We start from the raw sequence: 25,372 nt of genomic DNA, 5'->3' as shown, positions 1-25,372 counted from the left end.
CTCACACGCCCAGAACTGATTTCTTTTGGAGAGATAACGCTGCCTGCTGAAATCTGAAGAGGACCGCGTTCACGTGATGCCCAGGATCCCTGGCAGGGCAGGGTTAAGAAAGAGCTACCAGTTGCTCTGAGTGGAGAGATGTTCCTGTCCTTTAGACATTGAAAGTACTCAAACCAAGTTCTAAAACATCACCAAAATAAATCTAAATTGCTGAGAGTTTTGGATTAACTAGAATCAGATAAATGCAACATCATACAATTTTATTAACCAGAGCAGCTTTAAGTAGGTATGCTTTTGAACTGCAAAAAAGGAGCCCTATCAGGGGTGAGGGGGAAATAAAAATAAAAATTAAAAAAAAAAAAAGAACTGAAAAGGAGCGGTGGTTCCTAAGGTCAAGAATGATATCTGCAGGGTATCATCTGGACATTTTTCCTCACAATTGCCAGCACACTGGCTGTAGCTAAGAAATCTGATATTGATATTCTGGTTACCCTCTTCCTTCCAAATGCAAACACATGTGCTGTCTTTTAAAGATGTGTAATACATGCACTGAATAGATAAAAGAAGTCTTAAAAGTCGTCTGTTAATTGCAGATATATGCAAACGACTATGGGACAGGACTTTCTAAGGTGACAGAATTGAAAAAAGCAATACAACCATACACAAATTAGAAGGCATGAAAAAGCTCAGCAGCATAATCAAGCAATGGAAGTTTTTTAAAAGGTTAACTCACATATTTTTTCTAATTCAGTACAACCATGGTAATATTATTTTAGACTACTGCAGAGTTCTAAGGAGTGCTGGGTTTCTCTTAGTCTATTACAAACACCACTTGCTTCAGTATTGATGCTGAGCAAAGAAAATCTATCATGTACTAACCGTATCCCAACCTCCAACAGAAATATTCCCCATTTTGTGAAGTAAAGTGAGATGTGGGAGTCCTTGACCTTCTAAGTAATTAAGGGAAATGGAGACATTCTTGTTTTTATTAGAGAGACACTAAACTATTTGAAAATAATTTGAATAGCTGGAGAATTAGTGTATTTGCCTGTTCATGAGTAGTGCAGATAGTTTAGAGTTCTCTTGGGGGCAACACATCGTAATGAATATCTGCTATTCATATTTAATGCAATCTGCCAAAGAGTGCTTTTGGGAGGACTTTTTGTGTCAATATAATGATTAACAACAGAACTGGAAAAGTAAATGAATTCCTACAACGGGTGGGGCTAGCAAAAATATCCTACAGTGCTACACAAGTAACTGCGTTTGACTGTACTGTTTTAATGATACCAGTGGAAAATCCATTTCTCAGGGAAAAAAGCAAAAAACCTTTAAGCTGAAGTTCAAATGGTAAACAATTAGCAACAATGCAAGGAAAAACAATTTCAAGAGAATATAACGTTTAAAACCACAATCTGCCTGGCCAAAGTATGTCTGAAAAGCCAGAGATGCAATACTGCATCTACCGGTACTAAATATAATAATTAGTTTTTATATAGCCCTGTCCAAAAAGAAAGCCACTGCTAGTTCTTTCTCTACCTTTTCCAGATTCTCAGGTAATCTTAGTTTCCATATGTTTTCTCGTGCCTAAGACTTACATAAAACAGAATATAAAGTACTTCAGTCTTTACAAAGCACTTTTAAAACGCCCCAAACTGGAAAGTATGGGGAAGCTTGGCTAACATACAACAAATGACCTTACTACCAATTTTTCTCCTTGACATCCCAACAGCCCTCTAAAGAACACATTCAGATTTTATTTATGTTTTTTTCTGTCTGGATGAAGCAATCTTACGACGTTTATATAAATTCCAAGACATGCTGTGTCCGGCTCACCGCTATCCCCTGCCCCCTTACCAAGCTGTTCCCACTCCTAATGCCTGAAATGAAAATGAAAGCCAAATACTGAGGATGCAAAGGCTCACATCAGGAGCCTAAGGACCAAAGTGCCGCAGACAGCTAGAGACAAATTTACGGGATTGCTCCCGTTGAAGGCCACGGGCTAGAGGCACTGCCCAGCTCCAGCAGGACGCGTGAGGCAGGATGCTCAGTTCTAGCAGAAAGGGAACGCTCTCCAGCCAAACCATTTTATTATTGACTCCCAAAATATCTTTTGCCTAGGCCCTACTGTAATTGGATCCAGCACACGCTGAGGGATTGCATTCATCACGGCATCAGCTCAGACGAAGTTTTTCAATTCAAATAGTTACACAATCCACTCACTGAAGCAGAAAATACCATTTCTAAATGAGCTAAGTGGTAATCTCCTGAAACTATCTTAGCTAATTTTTTAATATAGAAGCAATTCCTCATTACTAACACAACTGCAGAAGCCTGCATGCCATCTGATCTTAACACTGAAAATGCTTGCTTTGTGCTATATGGCAAAAGTACAGCAGTAGGTAAATCAATCAGACTTATAAAAGTAATGATCATCTTGACCGTGGTCTCTTTTATTCATTCAGTGTTAATGCATAGTTCATGTATATGTAAAAGTAATATTTTTTCTTCTTCTGACCTCTTTAGCACTGTGACCAACCCTCTAATTATTAAGTATTTTGCACTATGTATTGCAGCATAAAAACAGAAGCCAAGTCACAGGTCATGGAGGCAACACCATTATTAACATCAATGAAACTAAATCACTCTATCCTGCACTCTTATTGTAAGCCATTTGTGCACACAAAATTAGTATGTCTAAAATCTTGTTGTCTCTTTAACAGCATTGGAGATATCTATCCCAACTGTAGATTAAGATGACTTAATTTAACCCTAATGTTATCTGGCATAATGGAAAATGGAAAATGAAGAAGGAACAAAATAAAACAGTAAAGTAATATGAAGGCTTAAATGACAGTGATGTTGAACAAAAGCTGTCGAACTGCATTGTTTTAAAAAAGATTAAAGAGGCAGAGATCTTTGAATCTTCGTTTTTCACAGTATTCCTATTATTTAAAGTAATTTCAATTGAATTTTGAATGAATGGAAAGAATCTGAAAGATAAATAGCATAATAGTCAGGTACAGTGCAGTGGTTTAGCCAAATTTTCATTTCTTCATGTCTTCGCAGTTTAGTGCTATATTCTTTCACCATCCAGTCTAGGCTGACTTCTTAAGAGAGGCCATCAACCATACTGAATGCTGCCCATGGGGGATGGCTACACTGTAAAATGACAAAAACTCCCATCCTAAAAATCAAAACCCTCAAATCAAAAAAGCCCCCAAAATACAACGAAAAGCAGAAAACCAAAACATAACCCAAAGGTTAACCTGCTTACTTCCAGGAATTTGTCTCTATAATTCTAGTGATACTAGCTTCAAGAATCAGAACCCTACTGTTTAGAAACAAAAGAGGTTTCCTCCACCAAAGTTAAGAAAACAGAATAATACCAACCCAAAGAGTCACCCTGCAGGGGCTGTATCTGAAAAGAAATTCTCATCTAAGTCACCTTCCTTAGTATCCTGCAATTTTAACCAGTATTTTCACGCATTGTTAACGCCTGAAGTTAGGCACTACAGCTGCTCAACCTATGCAAGCCAATGGTACAAAGAACCTCTACAGAAATACTGTCCTGAAAATGTTGAAACCAGGACCCAAGGACACAGAACTAAAAATTCAAAAGCAGACACTGATTTTGCATGTCTGCAAAAATTCATACTTTGTGCTACTTTTTCAAAGGCTGAACATTGACTGTTTTATTAATTATGATTAATTGCAACACAGTCTTAATTCCATAGGAACAACTTGTGGAAAAGAAAAAAAAATTGTCATATTTGATCACACACATTTTGGTATTTACCTGCATATGTCTCAAAAAAAGCTCCCATTCACTAATAACCCTCTATTTCTGTAACAGTGTTCGGTGTTCTTACAATATTAGAGCATAAATTCAGTTCCGTATTCTGACAGCTAACCAAGAGGATAATTTCTGAAAGGTTTGGTAAGTCAAATACTTACTTTAGGTCTTCTAACGCAAAGCACTTTTTCTTTTTTTTTTTTAACCTCCAGTACATCTAAACTGAGCAGGGAGGTTGGACTAGATGATCTCCAGAGGTCCCTTCCAACCTTACTGACTCTATGATTCTGAACACTCAGTGCAATAAAATAGGCCAAATAAAGGCCTGATCTGATTATACTTATTCCTGCATTAGACTATATGAAAGTTTACTAGAGATAAAAAACTTGTGTGGGGGGGGGGGGGGGAAAGCAAGGCTGCCCAGTCTTCAACAATTACAGTGCATATGCATGACATGAAGTCAGAATTAGTAATACTTTGGTGCAACACAGCTAAACACAGCTTTATACTATAAAGCTTTTTTCTTCTCTGTGGTTCCCCTTTCATGTCTGGAGCTCTATCTCTGCATGCTTTCTGTTCAAACACGTTTTAGTGGTACTGCTATGAAAAGCAGTACCTTTTCCTTCTGTAGAAAGTGCAGTTGTCCTGCAAACTTGCTGTTCAGTTGAGACCTTTTCATACCGAACAGTCCTAGTAATATACTGACACAAACATGTTTGCAACTAACTGACCTGTGAAGCGGAATACATTCTGGTTTCCCTCACGTGAAAGATAAATACATTCAGCTACTCCCTGTTTCCTACCTCCAGAAAGGTATCTTGCCCATGTGTTGGCACTCAAAAGTTTATACCTGGGTTGACTTGGTTTGGAGACACTTAAACATATATAAAATTAAGTCCAAGTAGGAACTGTGTGTTTGTCATGAAGTGATGAAAACAAACTGGCCCAACTAATATGCTCCGTAATGCTGAAAATGTGAGAGTGCTGCATGTGAAATCCAACCATACACTCAAATCTTAATTTTGCAGCCCCAGGCAGCTTATAGCAGCTAGCTGCCCACTGGTCTGCCACAAAACTAGGCTCTTTAAAAGTCAGCCAGGAAGGAAATAGTTACTAATTAAAGAAAACAAAAGCAATATTAATTATAGAGCAACTTAAGAGAACTCTCCACTGAGGAATCATCACTGTTAATGAATACCTTTTGTAAAGTTTCTTTAAATAGAACATGAAATTCTGCAGTAGGCTGTCATGAGGGCTACACACACACACACACACACACACACACATATATATATATAAAACATGACAATGCAGAATATTTCAGAATCCACAGCCTGTTTTACCACCTAGAGTTTCAAAAGTTTTGGTATTTCATATAGTTGCATGTTTGTTTTTATAAACACAAAAATTAAGTAAAAACAGTGTTTCAAAACAAATGTATGTTTTTTGCCCAAGTAAAACACACCACAAATGAATAACTGCAATTGCCCTTAAAAAGATTAGCTTTTGTTAAAGGAAAACTTGTCAACAAAGCTACTAATGCTGAGCACTTACTTGCAGGTGAAGGGGTGCTGCATCCACTGTTTGGTGGGTGACTCTGGAGTCCATGAAGAGAAGGCAGTGACAGCCCACTGATGACTGGAGGAAAAAGTAATGGATATGGCGCTGCTGGATAGTGAGTCATATGTCCATTCACTGCTGGCACTGGACATGTGCGGCTGCTGGTTGTCATGTTAATACCTCACAGTGTATAAATATTACGTTGCATCACTCCAGGCCAGCAAATATATACCTGAATTTGTGAACGGAGAAGGTTGTCAAGCCAGCAGGTACTACTTGACGTGGATTGTGCAATGATGTGAAAAGATAATTCACTAGATTAGATCCATCCTATATTTCATTGCTGCTTCCTATTGTTCTTTTTCTGAGTATATTCTTGCTCTGCAGATTATGGACAGAAAGATTACGGCCTTCTTATTCTGTCAGTTCAGGGTGCAGTTCCGTTGCTTATGCAAATGCTCGTCTGGGAGGACAGTCGCACTCTACAGATGCATGCTGATACAGTCTGTGGGGGAAGAAAACAATATATTGGTTTTATATTAGTCTGTCAGGGAAAGAAAGCAATACATTGCTTTGTATGTGTATGTATATATGTATGTATATTTACATATACATAGGTAGAAAATGGTTCTGTTTTTTGTAATGTTTAAGTGATCACAGATTTACTAGTGTCCTAGAAGATCAGCTTGATGGCTATCTGGGCATAAGAGTCTTACTTTACTGAAGATAACAGTAGAAAACTCACTAACTTGATTTCACTGCCCAGTGTTTTACATCAAAAGCAATGTCAAGTCAGATATAACCTTGTTTGGAAACCAACATTTTAAAAACAGGTACACTGATAATTGCCTAAAATATTAATACTGGAGCAGAAAAACAACTTCTGAAAAATTTGCGTGCACGTGAAAGGTTTCAGTTCCACTCCAGAAATCTTATCGCCATAAAAGTTACATAACAAAGTGCACTGGGGAACTTCTCCACTCGCCTTCAATGCCATGTCTCAGTTGGGGCAATGGGGAAATGTTTCTGAGGGTGAATTTGGTACAGACAGTAAAGTGGAACAGTGCTGCCTGGTTTACCAGTGACTGTTTACAAGGGATAGCTAGCTTATCTCATTATCACTTAAGAGATTCGCTATCAACTTTCTTAAGTTCAAGCCCCTAGCCTCCGTCCTTCAGAGGTTCAGCAGCATCTTAGTCTTAAGAGACTGAGAACCTCTAATTGCCTCTACTATCAAATAAATAAAATAAAAGCATTGCCCCCTCTACCCTTCCCAGTGCTTTTCCACAGTCCCTTTGCTCCCTCACCACTTGGCAGGTTTTTGTCCTTCAGTCATGCCAAAGACTGAATCAGCTGTTAATGTGCTGCACCATCTAATCTAAATCTGTGGTGATGGTGAATGGTGAAGCTATTTTAGCTATCCGCCTATTTATTGATTTATATATTTCAGTGTTTGGCTTCTACCAGTTATGGTTACAAAGCAAAATTACCATGTTTCCCATACCACCCATTCTTTCTTCACTCAACTCCAGGGTACTAGGGATGCATCACAGTAGAAAGCCTTGAACGAAGGTAAACCTGCCCTTAGATTGCCCACATCTACTGCTGCAAATTTCAGCTGCATTTTTTTTTCTAGCACACTCTGCTCTGGAATAGCACTCTGAGCATCAGTTATTTCACAAGCAGGGAGAGCGAGCTGACAAGGCAGCAGTACGCTGCTCCTGGGCTCTACAAGGAGACTCTTCTGCTCTGGGGACCAGAATCTCTGAAGTTCTAAAAGCCATACACACCTTCCCCTGTGTTTCATCTAAATGGCTGGCAGCTACAGAGGGGTCCTCGCTTTCTCAGTCTCCAGATTTAAAACTTTAAGCTGAGAACAGACTACCTTTTGTGCTCTTCTGAATGGGGAAATTTGCTCCCTCTCATAGCTGTTCAAATTTATGTGCAGCGAATATGCAACACTGCTAAGTCCTCTTGGTGTCTGGAGAGCTACTGGAAACACTACAACCACTGCCTCTTGTGAAATCTTCCCCTTGATTTTTTTTTTTTCGTTAGTTTGTGCAACACTCCAGCCAAAAGCCAGCAAATGTTGCAGTTGGCTCCTCAGCGTTATCCTATGCAAGGTGTTCTCAGCCTCTCCCAACACGTGCTGTCGGGGGTGGGGGGGGGAGAGAAAGCAGGAGCCACGTTGCAAACTTTGCTACCTAAAAGCAAGACAGTTGCCTAAAGGCTTTGTTTCCTGGCAGACCACGTTAAGTCCTTACAGCTGCTGCAGTGAGTGAATAGTAACAAGAGCCAGCTCCTATATAGATATAGTCCTATACAGTAATAATTCTTAAAAATTATAACCTAACACTAAAGGTAAGGAGATTTTTGGATGGAAAAATAAAAGCATGGAGGCAAAATGACTTGTCAAGGTCACAAAGCAGAATCAACAGCAGCAAAGAGAATCTGTGACAACAGCATTTTTACTATTGCTACTGCTACTCAGTCTATTACTTGTCTGTAAGAATTCAAATTAGCAAGGAAAAAAAAAGGAAGAAAGCTCAAATGCATATGTTTGGCTGTCGCAGAGCAGTGGAGTGTCTCTACCCTGTGAGGAATACTAGGAAAGGTTACCAGCTGTGCATGTTTTTAGACAGCAATTTGTGCTGAGTACAGCCTGCTTGGGGATATCAGAAATGTAGTTCTAAGTATTTGATAACTGTGTAAATTATGCACAAAATACCTTTAATGTTAATGGAGACAGACATATGCAGAGATGAGATTATAAGAGTGGGTATGCTGAGCTAACTGGCAGTTCCAGAGGAAGAGAGAAAGACTGTTAGTCAGGCTGGTCTCAAGGACCGTGTGTCTGGAGATTGGTGAAATCAGGCAGATCTTTCGAGGAAGCCTCAACAGTCAAAATATAATGACTCATTAACAACACAAAATGAGACGAACCATAACAGGTAACTTTCTGTTTAATTTAGCTAAAGCTTTATGAAACTTAACGAGACAGGGAAAGTGAAGCACCAAAGGAACACTCAAAGAATGAATCTTTTCCAAAGCAATTCTGCAAAAGCCTGCAAAAATTCCACACAAATTCCACACTTCAAAATATTTGCAAAAAACAAAGAGGGGAGGGACATCAATCAAATCCAGTCCCAGTAAATTAATCATAAATCACGGTCACTTATTTTTAAATGAGGTAGGCCATCAGAAATAAAATTCATCTGACAAATCTATCAAATATTTTCAATTATATTTCTATTAACCACAGAAATGCAGAGCTCATCATGAATTATCAAAATGTGCTCCATCAGTGGTCTTTACTGCTATTTGAGATAGAGAAGAAATATACAGTTGTATGATGATCTGAACAGGAAACACTTACACATTTTTAAGTAGTTGGATATCCCTCCCAACACAGTTCGTACCTTTAGTCTCAGATAATATAAATTCTAGATAGAAGCCAGACAGATAGTGAGAGAGACACTGCTGAAGTATCAGTGCTTTAGTGTTCAGACCTCAGCTTTACTACGGTCGTCAGTTCCCAGAATTACAGCATCATGTGTACGTATGCATTTAAATGACAATTTTCAGAAAAGAAATAAATCCTCCAGAATAGAGAGGGGAAAAAACACATTCAGCAAAATATTTGCTTACTTCCTCAAAACTGGAGGAACATATTCCATGATTCCATGATGTATCAGGTGATCTCAAAATGCAGCAATATTATAGCTCCTTAAAATGTAAGTACATACAAAATATCTAATAGTGCCAAACTGGATTATAATCACATAGTTGTGCATGCTCATAGTTTTACATAAGCTACAATTATATATTGAAATTGTGTGTTCCCAGAAAGCAAGCTTCTCTTGACCTACTCAAAAATCACTGTCATTTTACCCTTTGTGGCAGGAAATTTCCTGCAGATAGGTATGCAGGACATAAACCTTCAGAACTTGCTATTTGCTTTTCTCCCCATGTAAATACTGTCAGGGAGCACAGTGTGAAGGTAGGATACTCTAAAAAGCGTATCATTCGCTCTAAATCATGTTCCACAGAACCAGCAGGTAGTAGTTCTGGTGGCTGAACTCTTCTAAGATGGTCGAAATGAAAACCATAGCAGAATCCTATGTTCTAGCAACGCTGCTCAGCCACACTGCACACTTACCAAGGGATCTCAGGTCACTGTCTCTGCTAACAAAGATTACAGACCAGTCACCTCTATCACTGCACATCAGGGAACACTACAAGGTAGAAACTGCCATGGCGTAAGAATCCCCCAAACCTTTGCCCCACACCTGGATTTCCTTGAGGAGGGAGCGGCGTGGCTTGCTTTAAACAGGACGGTGCAAGCCAGCTACCACAGATGAGGAGCAAAAGCCTGGAACAAAATAAGGAAGAGGCCAAACTGACAGCCAAATGGTTGAACACTTGTTCACACAAAGCAGCTGCACTGGTTTCCGCCCTACACATAGGGTAAGAAGATTTTTAGGAAACGGCTGTCACTAAGGCACTTCAGAGGATCTACCCAGTATATTAAAAATCAGCTTCCATTAGATCTGTCCTAAGTGCCTGTTCATCAGTATGAGGGTTGCATAGTCAAACCCCTGGTATAAACAGAATACGGAAAAGGACCATACAGAAAGATTTCTTTGAAGGCTGACCAAAAGATGATCACACTGTGCACTACACTGCACTAAACACCTGCCAGCGACGTTACTTTGACAGAACATAGGCCTCCTTTTTGTTTTTTTCCAGGCCTTTTATTGACTTGACTTCAGTGATAAAGCATATGGCCACGGGGTAAGGAGTCTACAGTGGCTCCAGTGCAGAACAGACAGCATATTTATCAGCTCCAGTTAAGGCAGCAGGTGTACCTGTCTCTTCTATACTTCCTCTCACTGTTTATGTAGCTGACAAGTTCAAAATTTTTATATACAAGCTTCAACTCTCCCTGGATAAGCAGTGACCCAACTTTTCGTATTGTTTTCCCTCTTAAGTTTATGTGCACTTTGCGCAGACTCTGCTGTGGAGAACAGTTTTACTTTCCACATGTCAGTTCTCCCGCAATGTATTCAATTAATCAAATTTGTTAAACTGCCATTTAGCTTATATCTGGTAACAACATTTGGTATTGTTACTTTCACAACTCATTGTGCTGTAATCCGGCTGAATTCTGTACTCATTTAGGTTTGATTTTAATTCATAAAATCCCTTTGCTATTACAGGTGACTTTCATACATTTCAGCAGCTGGAAAGGCAAGAAGCCAAGACAGGAGGCCTGGCTGATAGTCATGTGCCACTAGAAAGGTTATGTCCTGTCCTCCCAGCTGCCAGCACAATCCCATCTCTACATTCGTCTTCCTCCATTTTCACTGTCTACAGCAAGGAAATGAGTTGTCAGCATTACAATCAAAACAGCATTTTTGCCTTGTCTTTTTTTTCTAGAAAAAAAAAAATTAGAGAGTTCTTTCCTACCTACAGCACTGCTTGAGATTCTACAGCCCTTCTGAGATACCCAGGACTGTGCCTTCCCGGCACCCAGCAACCCTTAAGCTAAACTTGTCCTCTCTACTCTAATATATGGAACCACAGTTCCTCTTCCTATATAAACATACTAGAGGCACATCGATGCCAGGATATGCTGTACACTGAGCCCGTGTGCTGCAAGCAGTCCAGCCCGCCGCAGCATGTAGCTCAGCGTTGGGTAAGCTGCTGTTCGAAGCTCGGCGGTCAGCAGCGTAGATGTCCCTGAAGTTTCCAGGGTCATAGAGGAAGTTTCTTCTAAGTTCATTTCCCATTTTCTTGTCAATGCCAAAATCCCCCCTCTCTTAAATCCTTGGCTAAATCCTAAAACAGGAACCTCTGGACTGAGAGGACAGCCTGGCCAGCAAAATGGGAGAGGCAAGTTGCTCCTCTCTCAGCAACAAAAACAACTCAAGAGAAAATGCGCATGAAAAACCTTTCAGCAATTTATTACATCTTTTCCCAAGGGACAGAGTTGACTGAGTCCTTATTTATTAGGCAGCTTTGAGAAATATTCTAATGCTGTTTTCAAAACAAGTCAAGATCTAATAGTTTCAAGAACCCTTACTGTATTTAATGTATAATTTGTATTTTATATTGAAATCTCTGATTATGCATATGCTTTCTATTATGCTAGCTGATGGTATTGCATTGAGTAGTGCTGAATAATTCAGCAACAATCAAGTGTAAATCAGTCAGATACAGTAACATGATACCCATGCTGCCTTTAAACTATTAAAAATACGTGGAAACTTCATTTTGAAAAGGAATATATTCCTCGACTGCGAGACGGTGTGTTTTGTTTCCTTGCCTGCACAAAGAGATTTAATTAAACAATAAGCCAGTTACAGTGGCAGAAGTAAAAAACCCTTTGGAGTGTTATGTTTCCTTTATTAGCATAGTGATGTGAAACTAAACAGAAAAAGCAATCTAATAACAAACATTCCTTTGAGAACTGCTCAGGGAGCAAAAGGACATCCACTTATTGTTCAGCCCATCCCATTGGTCCATATATGGCACTAAAGGTACAATAGAAGGAAACAGGAAACAGACTGGCACATCTGCATTATCTTATTAGAGGCTAATGGATATCTGAGAGGAACATGCATCTGATTCTGAATAGTCTGTACCAATCTCCTAAGCAATTACTCTTAATTAGTGGATTCTGTTTATAGATGGAACTTAGTGTACCCTTCTGTATCAAAGAGATGCAGGCATCTGGAGAGAGATATGGTTTTCTTAAAGGGAAAACACTACAGCACAATCTGAGGTTTTTTTTTTTGTTTTTTTTTTTTTTCTTTTTTGGCAAATAGAAGCTGTCTCAAGCGTAATATATTCTACTGTATTATTAATCAAAAGGGCATGCTGGTTAAAAACAACAACAACAAAAAAGACCATACTGTTAATCTCAAATTCTGAAAGTAAACATCGAAAGCTAATACTTGCATATGAATTATATGACAAAAACCACTTTGATGATAAGCAAATAAACAACTGAGCCCTAAAATTTTCGACTGATGGCCAAAAAGCTTAAAATAGCAGCTTAAGTCAGAAGAACAACATCTGCATTTTGTATCTGCCAAGTCTGCAGCCAAAAAAAGTAAACCACTCTATATGACCAGATGCATGAATAAAAAAGAAAATGCGTGGAACAGAACTTCAAAGTCAGTTTACTGAAAAGCAGATCTGTAGCTCCTACATCCCAATAACCACAACTATCATATATTTTCAACTATAGATGCAGGAGTTACTGGGGGGGGGGGCACAATAATTTGCTGTAACAAAATTAAGACATTATTACTACCACGCTGTTCCTACATCTTGGTATGTAAGATAGCTGTCCATTAGGCAACTGTGAATTCCTTTTTGTCATGCAACTGACACTTACGAAATAGGTTTTTGTTTTATTTGTTGTTTTTGCCCGACTGAGGTTGTTAACAGATAATTAATATAATCAATGCAATTGCTGTTTACTTGAAAATCTTATTGGGAAGTATAGAGAAAGAAAAAATTGCCTTTTTTCTCCCCTAAGCAGCTATGTTTCATGTTTGCATTGCACACACACTCACGTATCCCTGAAAAAAAGCAAATCTGAATCTGAAAGGCAAAAAAAAGTAAGAGACACAATGACACCCATTTATTTACACACTATACAACAGCACCCTGCTGTGCCAGCTATTGATTTTAGGAGAACTGAGAGTCCATGTTGGAGAGCAGCAGCTGCGAGTACATAGCCTGAGTCCTCATATGGGAACAATACTCTATAAGCAGAATAACCTATTTCAGGCAACCTTTATATATAACATTAAAAACATACACAACTTACATTCTGAAATCTGAAAAGCACTAAGGTTATTTTTTCACAAAGGTTCAGGGGAGTTACTAATTTATTTGTGCTAGCACAATGCTGCCATAATGAAGAGAACTGAAGAATTGAAAATCCATGCTTCTCATTTCTGTTATTCTACTGAGATGTTAATTCTATTTTACACTAACCATATTTAAGAACCTCCCACTGCACTATACAATTTCTCTGTCATTTTTCCCTGTTGTTGTCTGTTTTAAAAGGCTCTTTGGAACTAGATTTTTTTTTTGAGCTTTCTGCATTCCATGTTTCTTTCATTACTCAGCAGTTGCCAAAACTATACTGAGAAGAAAAGATAAATGGTTAGGTCAGGTGATGGGGTTAACAATTTACTGTGTGTACTGCCCTGAGAAGCTAGATATGGTAGAATTGGCTCATGTTTATGTACAGGATAAGAAGTTGACTTCCTCTGCAGCGACTTTCAATCACCCCTATAAGGGACTCTCTTAAAGTTTTCTGCAAAGAATTCAAGGGGCTTTGAATACATTTTCTTCTGCTATATGGGATACTCTGTTTCATAAGTGAATGCATTCCTTACTATTCTGCCACATTCAAAAATCCCAAGGGTATGATGAGGAAAAAAAGTCCTTTTTTATTTATGACAACAAAAAGAAATGTAACTGAGCTTCCTGCACCTTGAATTTACAGAACTTCTATACCAATATTTCCCTCCTCAACTTAAAAAATTATTTCTTAATGCTTAAAATTAATCTTCTCTTCTAGCACTTCTATCTCTGTCAATCTTTGAAATATTGTTTTTGAGGATGTAAAAGAAGCTACACCATAAGCCATGTAGTTTTAGGAGATAAAGATTTTCTAGGCCATTGCTCCAGATCTCCCCCTGCAAATTCAAACTGAACCCCGTTTCCCCCATTCTGCCCATGCACCAGCTTGAAGGGCAAAATACACCATCTCTTCTCAAAAACAGTTTAGCTGATACACAATTTAAGCAGCACACGGTACCCAGCAAAAACAGTTCTTCACAAAAGGTTCCCTGGACGCTCAAGCTATACAAGAAGCCCCAATATGAAGCATCTCCTGCTGAAGGTGCTGTGCTCACTGCTTTAGTCTTGTTCTCCAACAACCGTTTTTCAACGGGTTTCCTTTGTGCCTACACACTTTTCCCCTACAGTTCAGAACAACTAGACTGGATTTTGTGACGCAAATTGACCTTTACTTCTATGTAGCCAACCTGCTTGCTTTTTTCCTACCTGCTTCTATATGAGGTAGCACAAAATGAAGAGAAAAAAGATGATTAGATGGGACCAGGGAATCTGCTCCTTGGATTCCCCTTTTATCAGCCAGGCAAAGGTAGAGAAAAAGGACCACAGACAAAGGTGAGTACAGCCAGTGCCAATGGACTGGCAAGACATCGGAGATCTACACAGCCCAAAAGGTAGCACCTTAAACTGACAGTAGTCTCAACTAACTATAAAGGAAAGGTAGCAGATGTCAGAATTTAATTAAATTTAAATAAATTTAGTCAGGACTGCTGACTCCTATGTACGAGAAAAATCTTTCTGAAAAACTGGCAAAATGCTTGTCATGATCACTATCCTTGAATCTGAACTTGTGAATAGAGAAATTCAATCTCCATAACTTCAGACTAGAAGTTAGACTTTGCTAGACTTCTTGTTTAGCAAAAAGACTTTCTGTAGGAGGTCTGCCCCTTAGCTGCCCCTAATTGTCCCTTAACTTTAGGTCCCCAGTACCCTGAGATAAAATCACATCGATTTCCAGTTAAAGCAAGTTTCTGTGAGAAGGAGTTCCTGAAAAAAAAAAGGGTGATCAGGGGAAGAGAGTCTGAGAAAGGAAGCAGCAGCAGCAAGGAAAACTGCCTCCTGCTGACTATGTTCAGTACTATCATTTAACATTATGGGACACAGAGATGTTTACAAGTGCGTCAGTCTCTTCCCAAATGGTGTTAGAGTAGGAGGATGAAGAGGACGTGTCTGAAGTCTAAAGACTTCCAAGCTTGCTTTCAGAGTGCTTGTCCTTAACCTTCTAGCCAATGGGAAATATGTCATGGTGACCAATGGCTAATAAAGCACTTACCATGATTGCAATGGCTCAAAAGGCCTTATACTGGCTGTTTACAACCTTTAAGAGGCCTCTGAGATCAGTAAGAGGGGTCAAGAGATGTTATTGTTTTGGTGACAGAAGGAAGATCCCTAGTGAATGATGGTGGACTGGGAAGCTTTAAAGAAAAAGGAGTACTTCATCTGTTCTGAAGTTGAGGAGATAAACAACTTTGGAGGGCAGCACCTTGACAGAGAAGCACATCTCTTTGGGAAGCCAACAGTCTGTGGCCACACTGAGCACTGCAGGTGAACTACTGAAGCAGGATGGCAAGATGCATCCACCAAGGAGTGTGCAAAGACATGCAAGACCAGTGTTGACTGTGCCAGTAAGTGGGTGCTGGTCTCAAAACCCCAATGATGTCACAAGTTCAGGAGAGCAGCTCGATCCATCCTCTGCAAGTGGCAGGTGGTCTGTACGGACCCATAAAGGACATCTTCAGTGGCAGAGAGGGGGTCAAATTCAGCCAATCTAAATAGCTATCCAAAACTGTAAATCCTGACACTAGAGCCTTCTTCACCGACCTAAAAAGCTAGCCTTAGAGCCTGAGTTTCCGCTTATGCCCACCACCTCCACAACTGGAAAATACAGCAGTTTTTGAACATGTGCTCTCACTGAGGCGCAGACACACTACCTGAACCTGCACTGAAGAAGGGTCATAGCAGAATGTGATCTTCACACACTGCACATGAAAGAATCAAAAACTTTAGCGTAGCCATTGAGATCAAAAAAGGAGGGAGTTAAAAAAAAGAAGAAAAAAGAAAGAAAAAAAAAAGCAGGAAGCCTATTTGGAAAAGATGGACAGCAATGGAGGTCCCTGTCTCATTTCAGTACACTTCACTTTATATGCCACACGGAGAAGGAACAAGAGTCCACTTTGTACATATTACAAAGAAAAAAAAGTCTCGAGTGATCCAAAGTCGTTGTTAGGATATGCATGTTGATTCCCTTAAACAATAAATAACGTTTATTCAGGATGCTGTCTGAGAAACCTGAAACAAGAATTTGTTAGAGATGACTCTAAATTGTGAAATTATGATTTAAGCTTCTCAAACCCCCAGACTGAGTTAGGAGGTGAGACACTATGTTCAGGAGGTGGATGCAATCTGTTAGCAGTCTAATCTTTTATATTATAAAACTCAAACTTCCTCACAGCTACACGTGTTCAGCTCCTTACTGTACCCCTTTCTCTAGTGGGGACAGTGATCTAAGTGGAAAATCAGAGATTAATGGTTGAACAATCTGTTGTGCACTTCATTTCTGAATACCAGTCTGTTGGAGCTGAAGTGCATCTGTGATCCTAGTATCATGGAGGTGTGGACACTGTGCTAATACAAAATAACACACACATAATTTATCATCTGTTGTTACATACACCAAGTTTAATATTAAGCTTACTGAAAGGTTCTGTATTTCCTCTGAGTTATTAAAGAGTCTTCAGTTCTACTTTACCCAGAAGACAACATTTCTGCTGTCTACTTCAGGCTCCTGAAAATTCATTTATTACATACCACAAGTTTCAATATATTCCCAGTAAGACTCACATAGGGTCAGCAGAATACGCTAGTGGGCTGATGAAGATTATGAACATTTATTTTAGAACAGTGTTATCTGTATCTCCTTGTCACAGAACAATAGGAACAAGCACAGACATTAACTAGGAGGAGACAAAGGCACAGAGTGGATTATAGGACAAAAATAGCATTTTTATTGTCAATATTTTGCTTAACAGGGAGCCAATATAGCAACCGCAAAATGCTAATAATATGCTCAGATAATACTGCACATGTAAGCACCTTGGGAGTCATCCTCTGAATCACCTGAAAACGCTGCAAAACCTTATCAGTCAGGTCAGAAGGACAGAAGTGCAATAATCAATCATGGTAGCCACAAAACCAACACATTTTTTTCCACATCATAATGCAACTTTCTAATTTTCACTGACAGATAAGAATTCAGGCCTGAATTACTTCACATTCACTGTGGAGGAGGAAGCTGCACATGGACCGTTAGGGAAAGAGACAGGTAATATATTGTCACATGGCATCTTATTGGTATGCCCAAACCTATGAGCGTTTTTAAGCATTTTAGCTGTAACCAGATTAACCTCTACTCAGATTAAACTAAACACTCTACAGGACAGCATTTAGCATCTGCATCACTAATCTTCCAGTTCACTAGCTAAATAATATATTATAATTATTAATTTTGAAAGCATTCACAAAAGTAACAGTGAGCATTTTCATAATTATGTCATGAAATATCATAGTTGAAGCAAAGCTTATGTCCAGATTTCACTGAATTTCTTAACTACCAAAACATAATATGGATTTAAGGTCAAAATGACAAAAGTAGGCCTAACAGATAGCTTCCCTCAGCTGCCAGTTTTAGCCAGGGTTCTCACCTGAAATGAATTTAAAGTACAGGTATTCGGAGGCCTGCTTATTGCAGCCAAAGGCCTCAGTGTGTCAGGTGCTGTACAAAATCTTAAGTACCACTGACAAGGAATGGCAGCACTAGTGCTTTGCTGTGAATATTGGCTGCAGCCTGAGGGTTTCTGCTGGGAACAAGAAAGCATCTATGCATCAGCTCAGTAAAGTGGAAAAATATCTGCGCTGTTTTCGCATTCCTGTTCCGCTCAGGTTGGGAAGCTGGGTGATCCTCCTGAAAAAGTAGAGAGCAACCTCCCTCTGGCATCTGTGAAAGTTGGTAGGGGATGTTATTAGCATTAGACAGTAGAAGAGAGGAAGGCTGTAGGAAGGTAAGCAGTGGGAACTAGAAGAATCAGGAAATAGTTAGCTAATAAGAATAGTTGCATACTGCAGGTTAGTGGGATATTCCCAGCAGAGATTCAGCTTCACCTCAAAGCACTAAGTATGCCTGAAAGGTTTCATTCACTCAGTCCTTCCTTTGCACTCTAAATCGCAAGATATGCTCCATTAAATCATTAGGAATAAAGTTATGTGAATTTGCGCAGCTTGACTTACTATGTGAATTAAACTCAACTCGTATCACTGGTTCAACTACCATTTGGGTTGGCCAGCATCACCTCTTGATACAACAACTCAATGAACGCTTCACTCTCTGCATACTTAGACTTGGCACCTGGCTGCTTGTTCAAAGCGAAGTATACAATCCAGCGTAACACTTGTACGGTTATATTGTTTTCATAAAGCTCTCAACAGCATCTGAAATCCCATAGGAGCTGGTACAGTTGGCCGACTCTAATAGATAATAGGCCAATATTCACCCAACTGGACCAGGAGACAGGTAAATTCAGCCCCAAAGATGACTCACTCCCTGGAAGACAGAATGCAGTAAGTCAGTACTTCTTCCACCAAGCCTCCAATCAATACTGAACCGTAACAAACAGAAAAACAGCGAGGATATTCAGCCCCAGGAGCAGAATATCCTGTTTAGCAACTTCCAACCCATACACTCAAATAAATGTAAACCAGGAAGAGCAGCAATGCTGTCAAAGCTCCCAGCAGTGCTTCCACATGTCAGCAGTCAAGTCCAGTGTGCTGCTGAGTATAAACCAGTGCTGACCTATCTCCTCATCCTGGTAATATCTCCGTTGCCCTGGCCCTTTCTCCTTTGTGCTTACCAGGGGCTGCACTCTGAGTTACTTTGCAAGGTTTTAGCTTTTATTTTATAATGCTGTTTTTTATTTCTTGTGCAGATCTTAAGCTGTTCTCACTGTCCAGAGCCTGGCACGAGGGCAGGTGCACTTTTCATACTAGCTTTGGTGCATGTCGGATTATAGCCTTTCCCCATTGCAGCAGCATTCTGCCAGAATGACCTTATCAAGGCTTTTCCTGTAAGATTTTCAAGACAGCAATGCTTCACAAGCCACGATCTAGCAGCCCAATGCACTGCAAAGGATATGGGAGAGTCTGAGAAACAAGATGCTGGGAAGCCTGTCTTGGTGCCCAAGGCTGATAAAACAACCAGATTTAACTATGCAAATGCCAGTGGCCAGAGCTTATCTTTGAATTCGAATGTCAAAGGAGATATGTCACCACAGAGTGCTTTTTTAACAGCACCTGAAGTTTCTTCAAACAGATACATATACTGGGTAAGCAGATGAGTTCCTCCCCAATACCTCTCCTCTTCTCCTCCAAAAACCAAAAAAACAAAACAAAACAAAAACAAAAAAAAAAAAAAAAAAAAAAAAAAAAGGAAAAACTCTTAAAAAAGGAAAACCTAACTAGTAAGACAGAGCCATTCAAAATCCACTCACGGGTGTTGTGATTATAATCAGGCTAACAAATCACTAAGCAGCTCAGTCCAGTCATAAGATGGCTGAAAAAGACACATTAGTTCAAGCACTTCCCTCAGTGTGTCCATTAGTATTCTCTTCCCAGTTACATGTACTGACTGGGTATCAGATGGTTGTTCTTTATATGGGATCTCCCAGAATACTATATGCTAAAGTAAGTCAGAAGTAAGCAGAAAACAGCAATTTAAGTGTCCTCAAAATGATGCATAAGCAACAGAATGCAATAAAGATGCAAACTAATGGAAATAATCCCTCAAAATAAGTGACAGCTTCCATAAAGGCTGTCACTTCCATTATACAAACAGTAGTTCTTTAAGATATTTTTTGCCTATACGGATCATCCGACAAACTTTTTTATTTCCCAACTTTGAGTCCATCACTGCAGTGATTCTGAACAGGGAGAGAAGTGTGGTCACTCTGCACTGCAAATTCTCATCTATGAGAGAAAGAGGGGGAGGAGGGAGAGAGAGAGAGAGAGAGGAACAGAACAAAAATGGGAGGAAAACAAACATATTGGGTCACAGTTGCTTAGTTTGATGACAGATGTGAGGACTCCTCTTTCATGAATACAAAGGTCATGTGTGCTTTCATGACATTCACAAAGGCAACAGTTGGAAAAAACATCCCAGTCTAGATAAAATAGACACATTAAAATTCAAAGTTACCATATGGATTATAAGTAACATACTTGATTGAGTAATACATGAAAGGAATGTTCTTAAAAGTGATGCAGAGCTCTAATATAATGAAGGATATAAGACACATTCAAGAAGTCTGAGGAGAAAAACAACACTTCTAGATCCATTTCTTTGCATAAATGGGTGCATTGTATCTCATATACATGTATCTACTCTGACCTTGTCTTTGATATTGAAAAGAAATGCATATTTTTATCTATCATCATCTAATAAAAGACAAGAAGATTCCTAAAATAATCATAGAATCATAGAATGGTAAGGTTGGAAGGGACCTCTGGAGATCATCTAGCCCAACCCTCAGCATTGGCCCGTACAGGGATTGAACCCACAACCTTGGTATTAGCAGCACCACGCTCTAACCAATTGATATAACCTAATACTGGGAGTCTGTGCATTAAAGGAAACCTAAGGTCTCCTCCCCTTTAAACACATTTTATAACCACAGTAATATGCCTACATTATGTTTTTACCATGTGTGAGCTAAGACAATTTTTTTCTGCATAAGCTTGAACTGTAATGATGGATTTTAATAAAATAAAAAATAAGTAAAGAAGAAGGATCAAGTGTATTACCTTTGTTACAAGAGTATATGGGTTTTGGAACAAACAGAAACATTTATTCTCTTCTACAAAGAGGAACTCATGTCAGACCTAAGCATCAAAGATCAAATGTCCTAAAAGCAGAATAATAAGAAAATTTAAGAAATGCTGCAGTAAGAGCTTAAATTCCAGTCTAGCATTTGATTTAGTGATAATCCTCCAAAAACAGTTCTGCATCTGATAAACACAGGTTTAGGATTCAGTTGTTGACACATGGTAAGGAAATGAAACACATTCTCCCTATATGAAGTTCACATTTTTGGGGGTGAAACAAAGCACACTTGTATCCTATACCTCTAATGTACCTTTTAAATGAGCAAAGAGAACTGAAAGTCACGGACCCGGAGCAATATTGTCTGACATGCTAAAAAGATCCGATTTAAATAGCTTGACTGTCTCATCCACACTTAAGCCTTAGAAAAATAAGGAAATCCAATTTGAGATTTACACAGCAAATCCAAGGCGCACTGTTCCTCGACATTACACCTCTGCTTCGCATACCTCACTGCCAAGGTAGGTTAGTCATTGAACCTCTTTGACTCAAGCAAAATAGAAAACTCTCTGCTAAAAACGAGTGAAGGTAAAAAGCTGGCTTCACTGGAACATAGCCAACACCCCAGAATAATATTATATTTTCCTTTAACAAGTTCATGCATTTTTAAAGAAGAAATGAAGAAATATAAGAAGGTCTGGCAACTGGCAGTGAAGCCACCCAGCCTAACAGTTCTTCATCACTCAGTCATATACCATCCATGCAGAATTAATTTGTCCTACAGTTTTTAAGAAGTACATAATTCTGCATAATTGCATTACTCACTGCCCCTGATATTTACAGAATAGCAATCCCTCCAATAGGAAGTTAAAGTTCACAAATCAAAACATGTATGCACATAAAAGGGGAAAGCAACAACAACAACAACAAGGACAGACTTTTTCACAGCAACATACAAAATTACATAGCAACAATGCAAAATCTTCTGGACAATTTTCCTTCCTTTGCCTCCAATGGAAGGGTTATTCTAGAGAGGCAACTTTCAGTGCACAAAGCCCACTTGTAAACATCGCAACACAGGAATTGCTCTCCTGGGGCAGATTAGTAGTCCACGTAGTTCAATAACCTCTCATTTGACAACATCCAGCATCAGAGGCTTCAGAGAAAGGATGAAGAACTCTGCAGGAGAACAGTTACAGAAAAACTTTCCCAGAAAACTTCTTTTCAACTCTGATCATTTACTGGATGGCTCATGCCTTGGAACAGGAGACTTTCTCTTGGTCTTTTTGTTTGTTTGTGCTATCTTGAATAATATAAACAATAATAAATAATATCCTAAATACTGTGGATGTCCTCTGTATTTATATCCAGATGGCATATGTTTTTAATCCTCAGAATTGTTGGCCCTAACAGAATTTGCAAGCAGAAAGTCTCAAGGTCACCAAAGCAATGTTTCAAGTAATATTCTATTATGTTTTAAAATAACTGTCTCATTTTCTCTGAATCTTTGTTGTTAAAATAAAATAAACGTTAAGTAGGTCTAACTCATCTTCTTGAAAACTCTCTGCTGCTCTATTTTTGCCAACACAGACTGCAATGACTCTTTTTCTTTAGAAGCATGAAAGAGGTTTGGAGAAGGGCACAAATATCTCAAATGTCCTCTTTTCTCCAACCTCCCACCAAATGTTTCAAGTTTGGTTGCTGACAAATACTCGTTCCTTTGTCAAATTTACTTGCCCATTTTACTGCCAGTATACACTTCTCAGAGCGTTACCCGTCTAGTTAACAGCTTCTTTAGATGTGAGGGCAAGCACTTCTCAAAGCAGAGAGAGAAGAAAACAAAACAAAACAAAAATCAATTCTTGAATAACAGGTCAATCAAGAGTACCAAGTCATTTCTCTAATTAAGGCATTGACTTTCTTCTAAGATTGCACTAGAATTACCTGTATAGCCACTTTCATGTTAAAACTCTAAGTAAATATTAGTAAAGAAACAATTACATCAATTAATAACAGCAACTGACAGATATACACTATCAAGGAGATTCCATTAGCTTTCCAAACAAACAACGCCAGTTTACAGATGAAGGGAGAAGAGGAATAGCATAGACCTAAGCTGCCCAAAAACCTGTATTTGCATCTGCATGTAAACACTTATGCTGGGCAAACACCAAGCAATTGCCAGTCTGCTCCTCATTCTTGCAACTGAGCGACAGGAAGCAGCTAACAGAGAAGTTCCAGGCAAGTATGAAAATGTAGCTCTTAGGCACTCTGCCCTATCATTTGACCTCTGGTTGGCTTTAGGTTCACTGTGATTTAGCCAGGCTGGCTGAAGGCTGCAGACTGTCTCTATTATTTTGGAGAGGGATGAACATTTGTGATTTTTCGTAATTTATTCACACATTTCATGTCCTTATGTCTTGATTTGCAAAACAGCTCAAACATGGAAATGAGTAGAGCATGTGACTACATTATTTCAACAGTTACATTACTTTTGGTAAAGCAGCTTTTACCAAAACAAAGCATTCTCAGCTCAGAAATGTAACTGTCACATTTAAAAACTTTTCAAAAAAGAGTATCAATTCAAATTGATTTGGATGAAGGAAATACTCTGAATATTACTGCAAATAAGACTACCATGCAAATCATCTCCTTATAATCGGTTGTGACAGGTCCACGGAGTGAGGAAGGGCTGCATGGGAGAAGTCTTTTTTTTTTTTTACTATTATTATTTTTCTTAAACCGAAACAGTGTGGATTCATACTTCAGGTTATTCCAACATGGCTTAAATTTGTATTATCCCATCCAATTCCATTTATACATAGTCAAAAGGCATAGCATAAACTGTAAGGATTTGGTCATTGCTTGGGATTCAGGCTGAAGGAGGAATTAAATGAACAGAAATAACTGCTGGAAGGAGCCTGGAAGCATTAATGGTCTTCCCCTCTTCTCTCACTGCAATCCCTTCCAAGTAAATCCAATGTAAAGGTTATTTTGTATGGGTGGACAAGAAGTGGAGCCAGGTCTGTAATCAAGGACCAGCTCATACTCACTTGTGCTCTGCTCCTCACAGGTATCAAAGAGTCGCCACAACGCTGCCAGCATCTGACAAAACACCGCATGCGGAGTCCTGAGCCCAGGGCACCTGCAGCTTGCAGGGGCTGATGGCTCAGATAAGCATTGCTGAATGTCTGCAGGATTTCCTCAGAGATGCTAAAGGCAAATACTATTAAATACTACCTATCAGACAGAATTGTGGTGAAGGATGTTCTTGATCTCCAAACACCTTTTCAAGGCAGACAGCAGGATCTTGTCCCATGTGTTAGGCAAGACAGAGTAAAATGCACACATTCAAGTTTCTTGTAAATGGCAGCATAACCTTTTTCTTTATTTTTCACGGGATCAAAATAATGTTGTTCTACTCTCATCAAAGGGAAAGTGTCAAAAGAAAACTACAAATCAATGTACTTAATTGAAACAACTCAAAAAAGGGGCAAGCTGTAAGAAGCAAGTTCAAAAATGCTGCAGTAGAAACACCAAGCACTTCTGAGTACCAGCAAGCTGGCTGAAATCTCAGTGCTTGAAAAAATGAAAATGAAAAGTGTTGTGACAAGTAATCTAAACAAATGTTAGAAGTTAAGTTTGACAAAGATAAAATATCTGCCAAACATCCAAAACATAAATGAAACTGCCATTCAGTGATGGCCAACTAAAACAAGATGTAGTCAGGCACTTTCTGACAGAACAGTGAGAGTATTGTTCGGTCGTCTTATAGACCTCCTTTCTTTAAGCAAAAGCTAGAGAAAAAGGCACACCAGTAGGTGGAAAAGTGTCTCTCAATTTCAGTACACACCTTATACTTTCTGTATTGATCTGTGAAAGAAGGGGGAAGGGGCTTTTGTTGCTTAATTTCTGCGGCACATTGGTGGCACTGCCTACAATGGACAGTTCTGAGGACCAGAGCACCAGGAAACGGTAAAAGATGACAGTGAAAGATGAACAGGAGGAAGAGGAGGGTTTGGGGGGAGTTGTCAGTTCATCTGAAACTTGGGGGAGATTTTTGCATTGGTTCAGTCCTCTTTGATTTCAATGCTGAATTAACATTTTGAATAAAGGACCTCTTTGTTAAACATTAACCACCCCATCCTTTCAGTGACTGTGCTGACAGCCAGAGATTCCAAGATGAACAGGCACAGGGCCTTCTAACGAACAATAAAATAACCTTATCCGAAACTTCCCTAATAAAGAGGTGAAACACAGCACAGAGAGCACAGTGCTAAAATAACAATTAAAAAATCAGTATATTCCCCGCTACAAATTTCATTTAAGGATGAAAGAATAGAAAAGAACATACAGTAAATTAGCAAGGGGAATAGAAGAGCCCATTAATTGCAACACTGAAACCAATACCAAAAGGCACTCTTTAAACATTACAGAAAGATAATGAGTGCCAATGCCATTCATTCCCTAATTTATGCCAACAA

General features: G+C 39.1%; 1 protein-coding gene across 2 annotated transcripts in view; it reads right to left on the bottom strand.

Annotated features, from left to right (window-relative positions):
• The window catches only part of RARB (retinoic acid receptor beta), a 317,926-nt gene that overhangs the window by 187,604 nt on the left and 104,950 nt on the right, over window positions 1-25,372 (bottom strand). For both annotated transcript variants that reach the window (XM_062569332.1, XM_062569331.1), the window contains exon 2: window positions 5,351-5,861. In XM_062569332.1, the coding sequence (XP_062425316.1) occupies window positions 5,351-5,528 (178 nt within the window). In that variant the 5' untranslated portion in view covers window positions 5,529-5,861. The remainder of the gene's footprint in view (window positions 1-5,350; window positions 5,862-25,372) is intronic.

The sequence above is a fragment of the Rhea pennata genome, chromosome 2 (genome assembly GCF_028389875.1).
Source record: "Rhea pennata isolate bPtePen1 chromosome 2, bPtePen1.pri, whole genome shotgun sequence".
NCBI classification, from domain to species: domain Eukaryota; kingdom Metazoa; phylum Chordata; class Aves; order Rheiformes; family Rheidae; genus Rhea; species Rhea pennata.
This window is presented reverse-complemented; position numbering and strand designations above follow the sequence as displayed.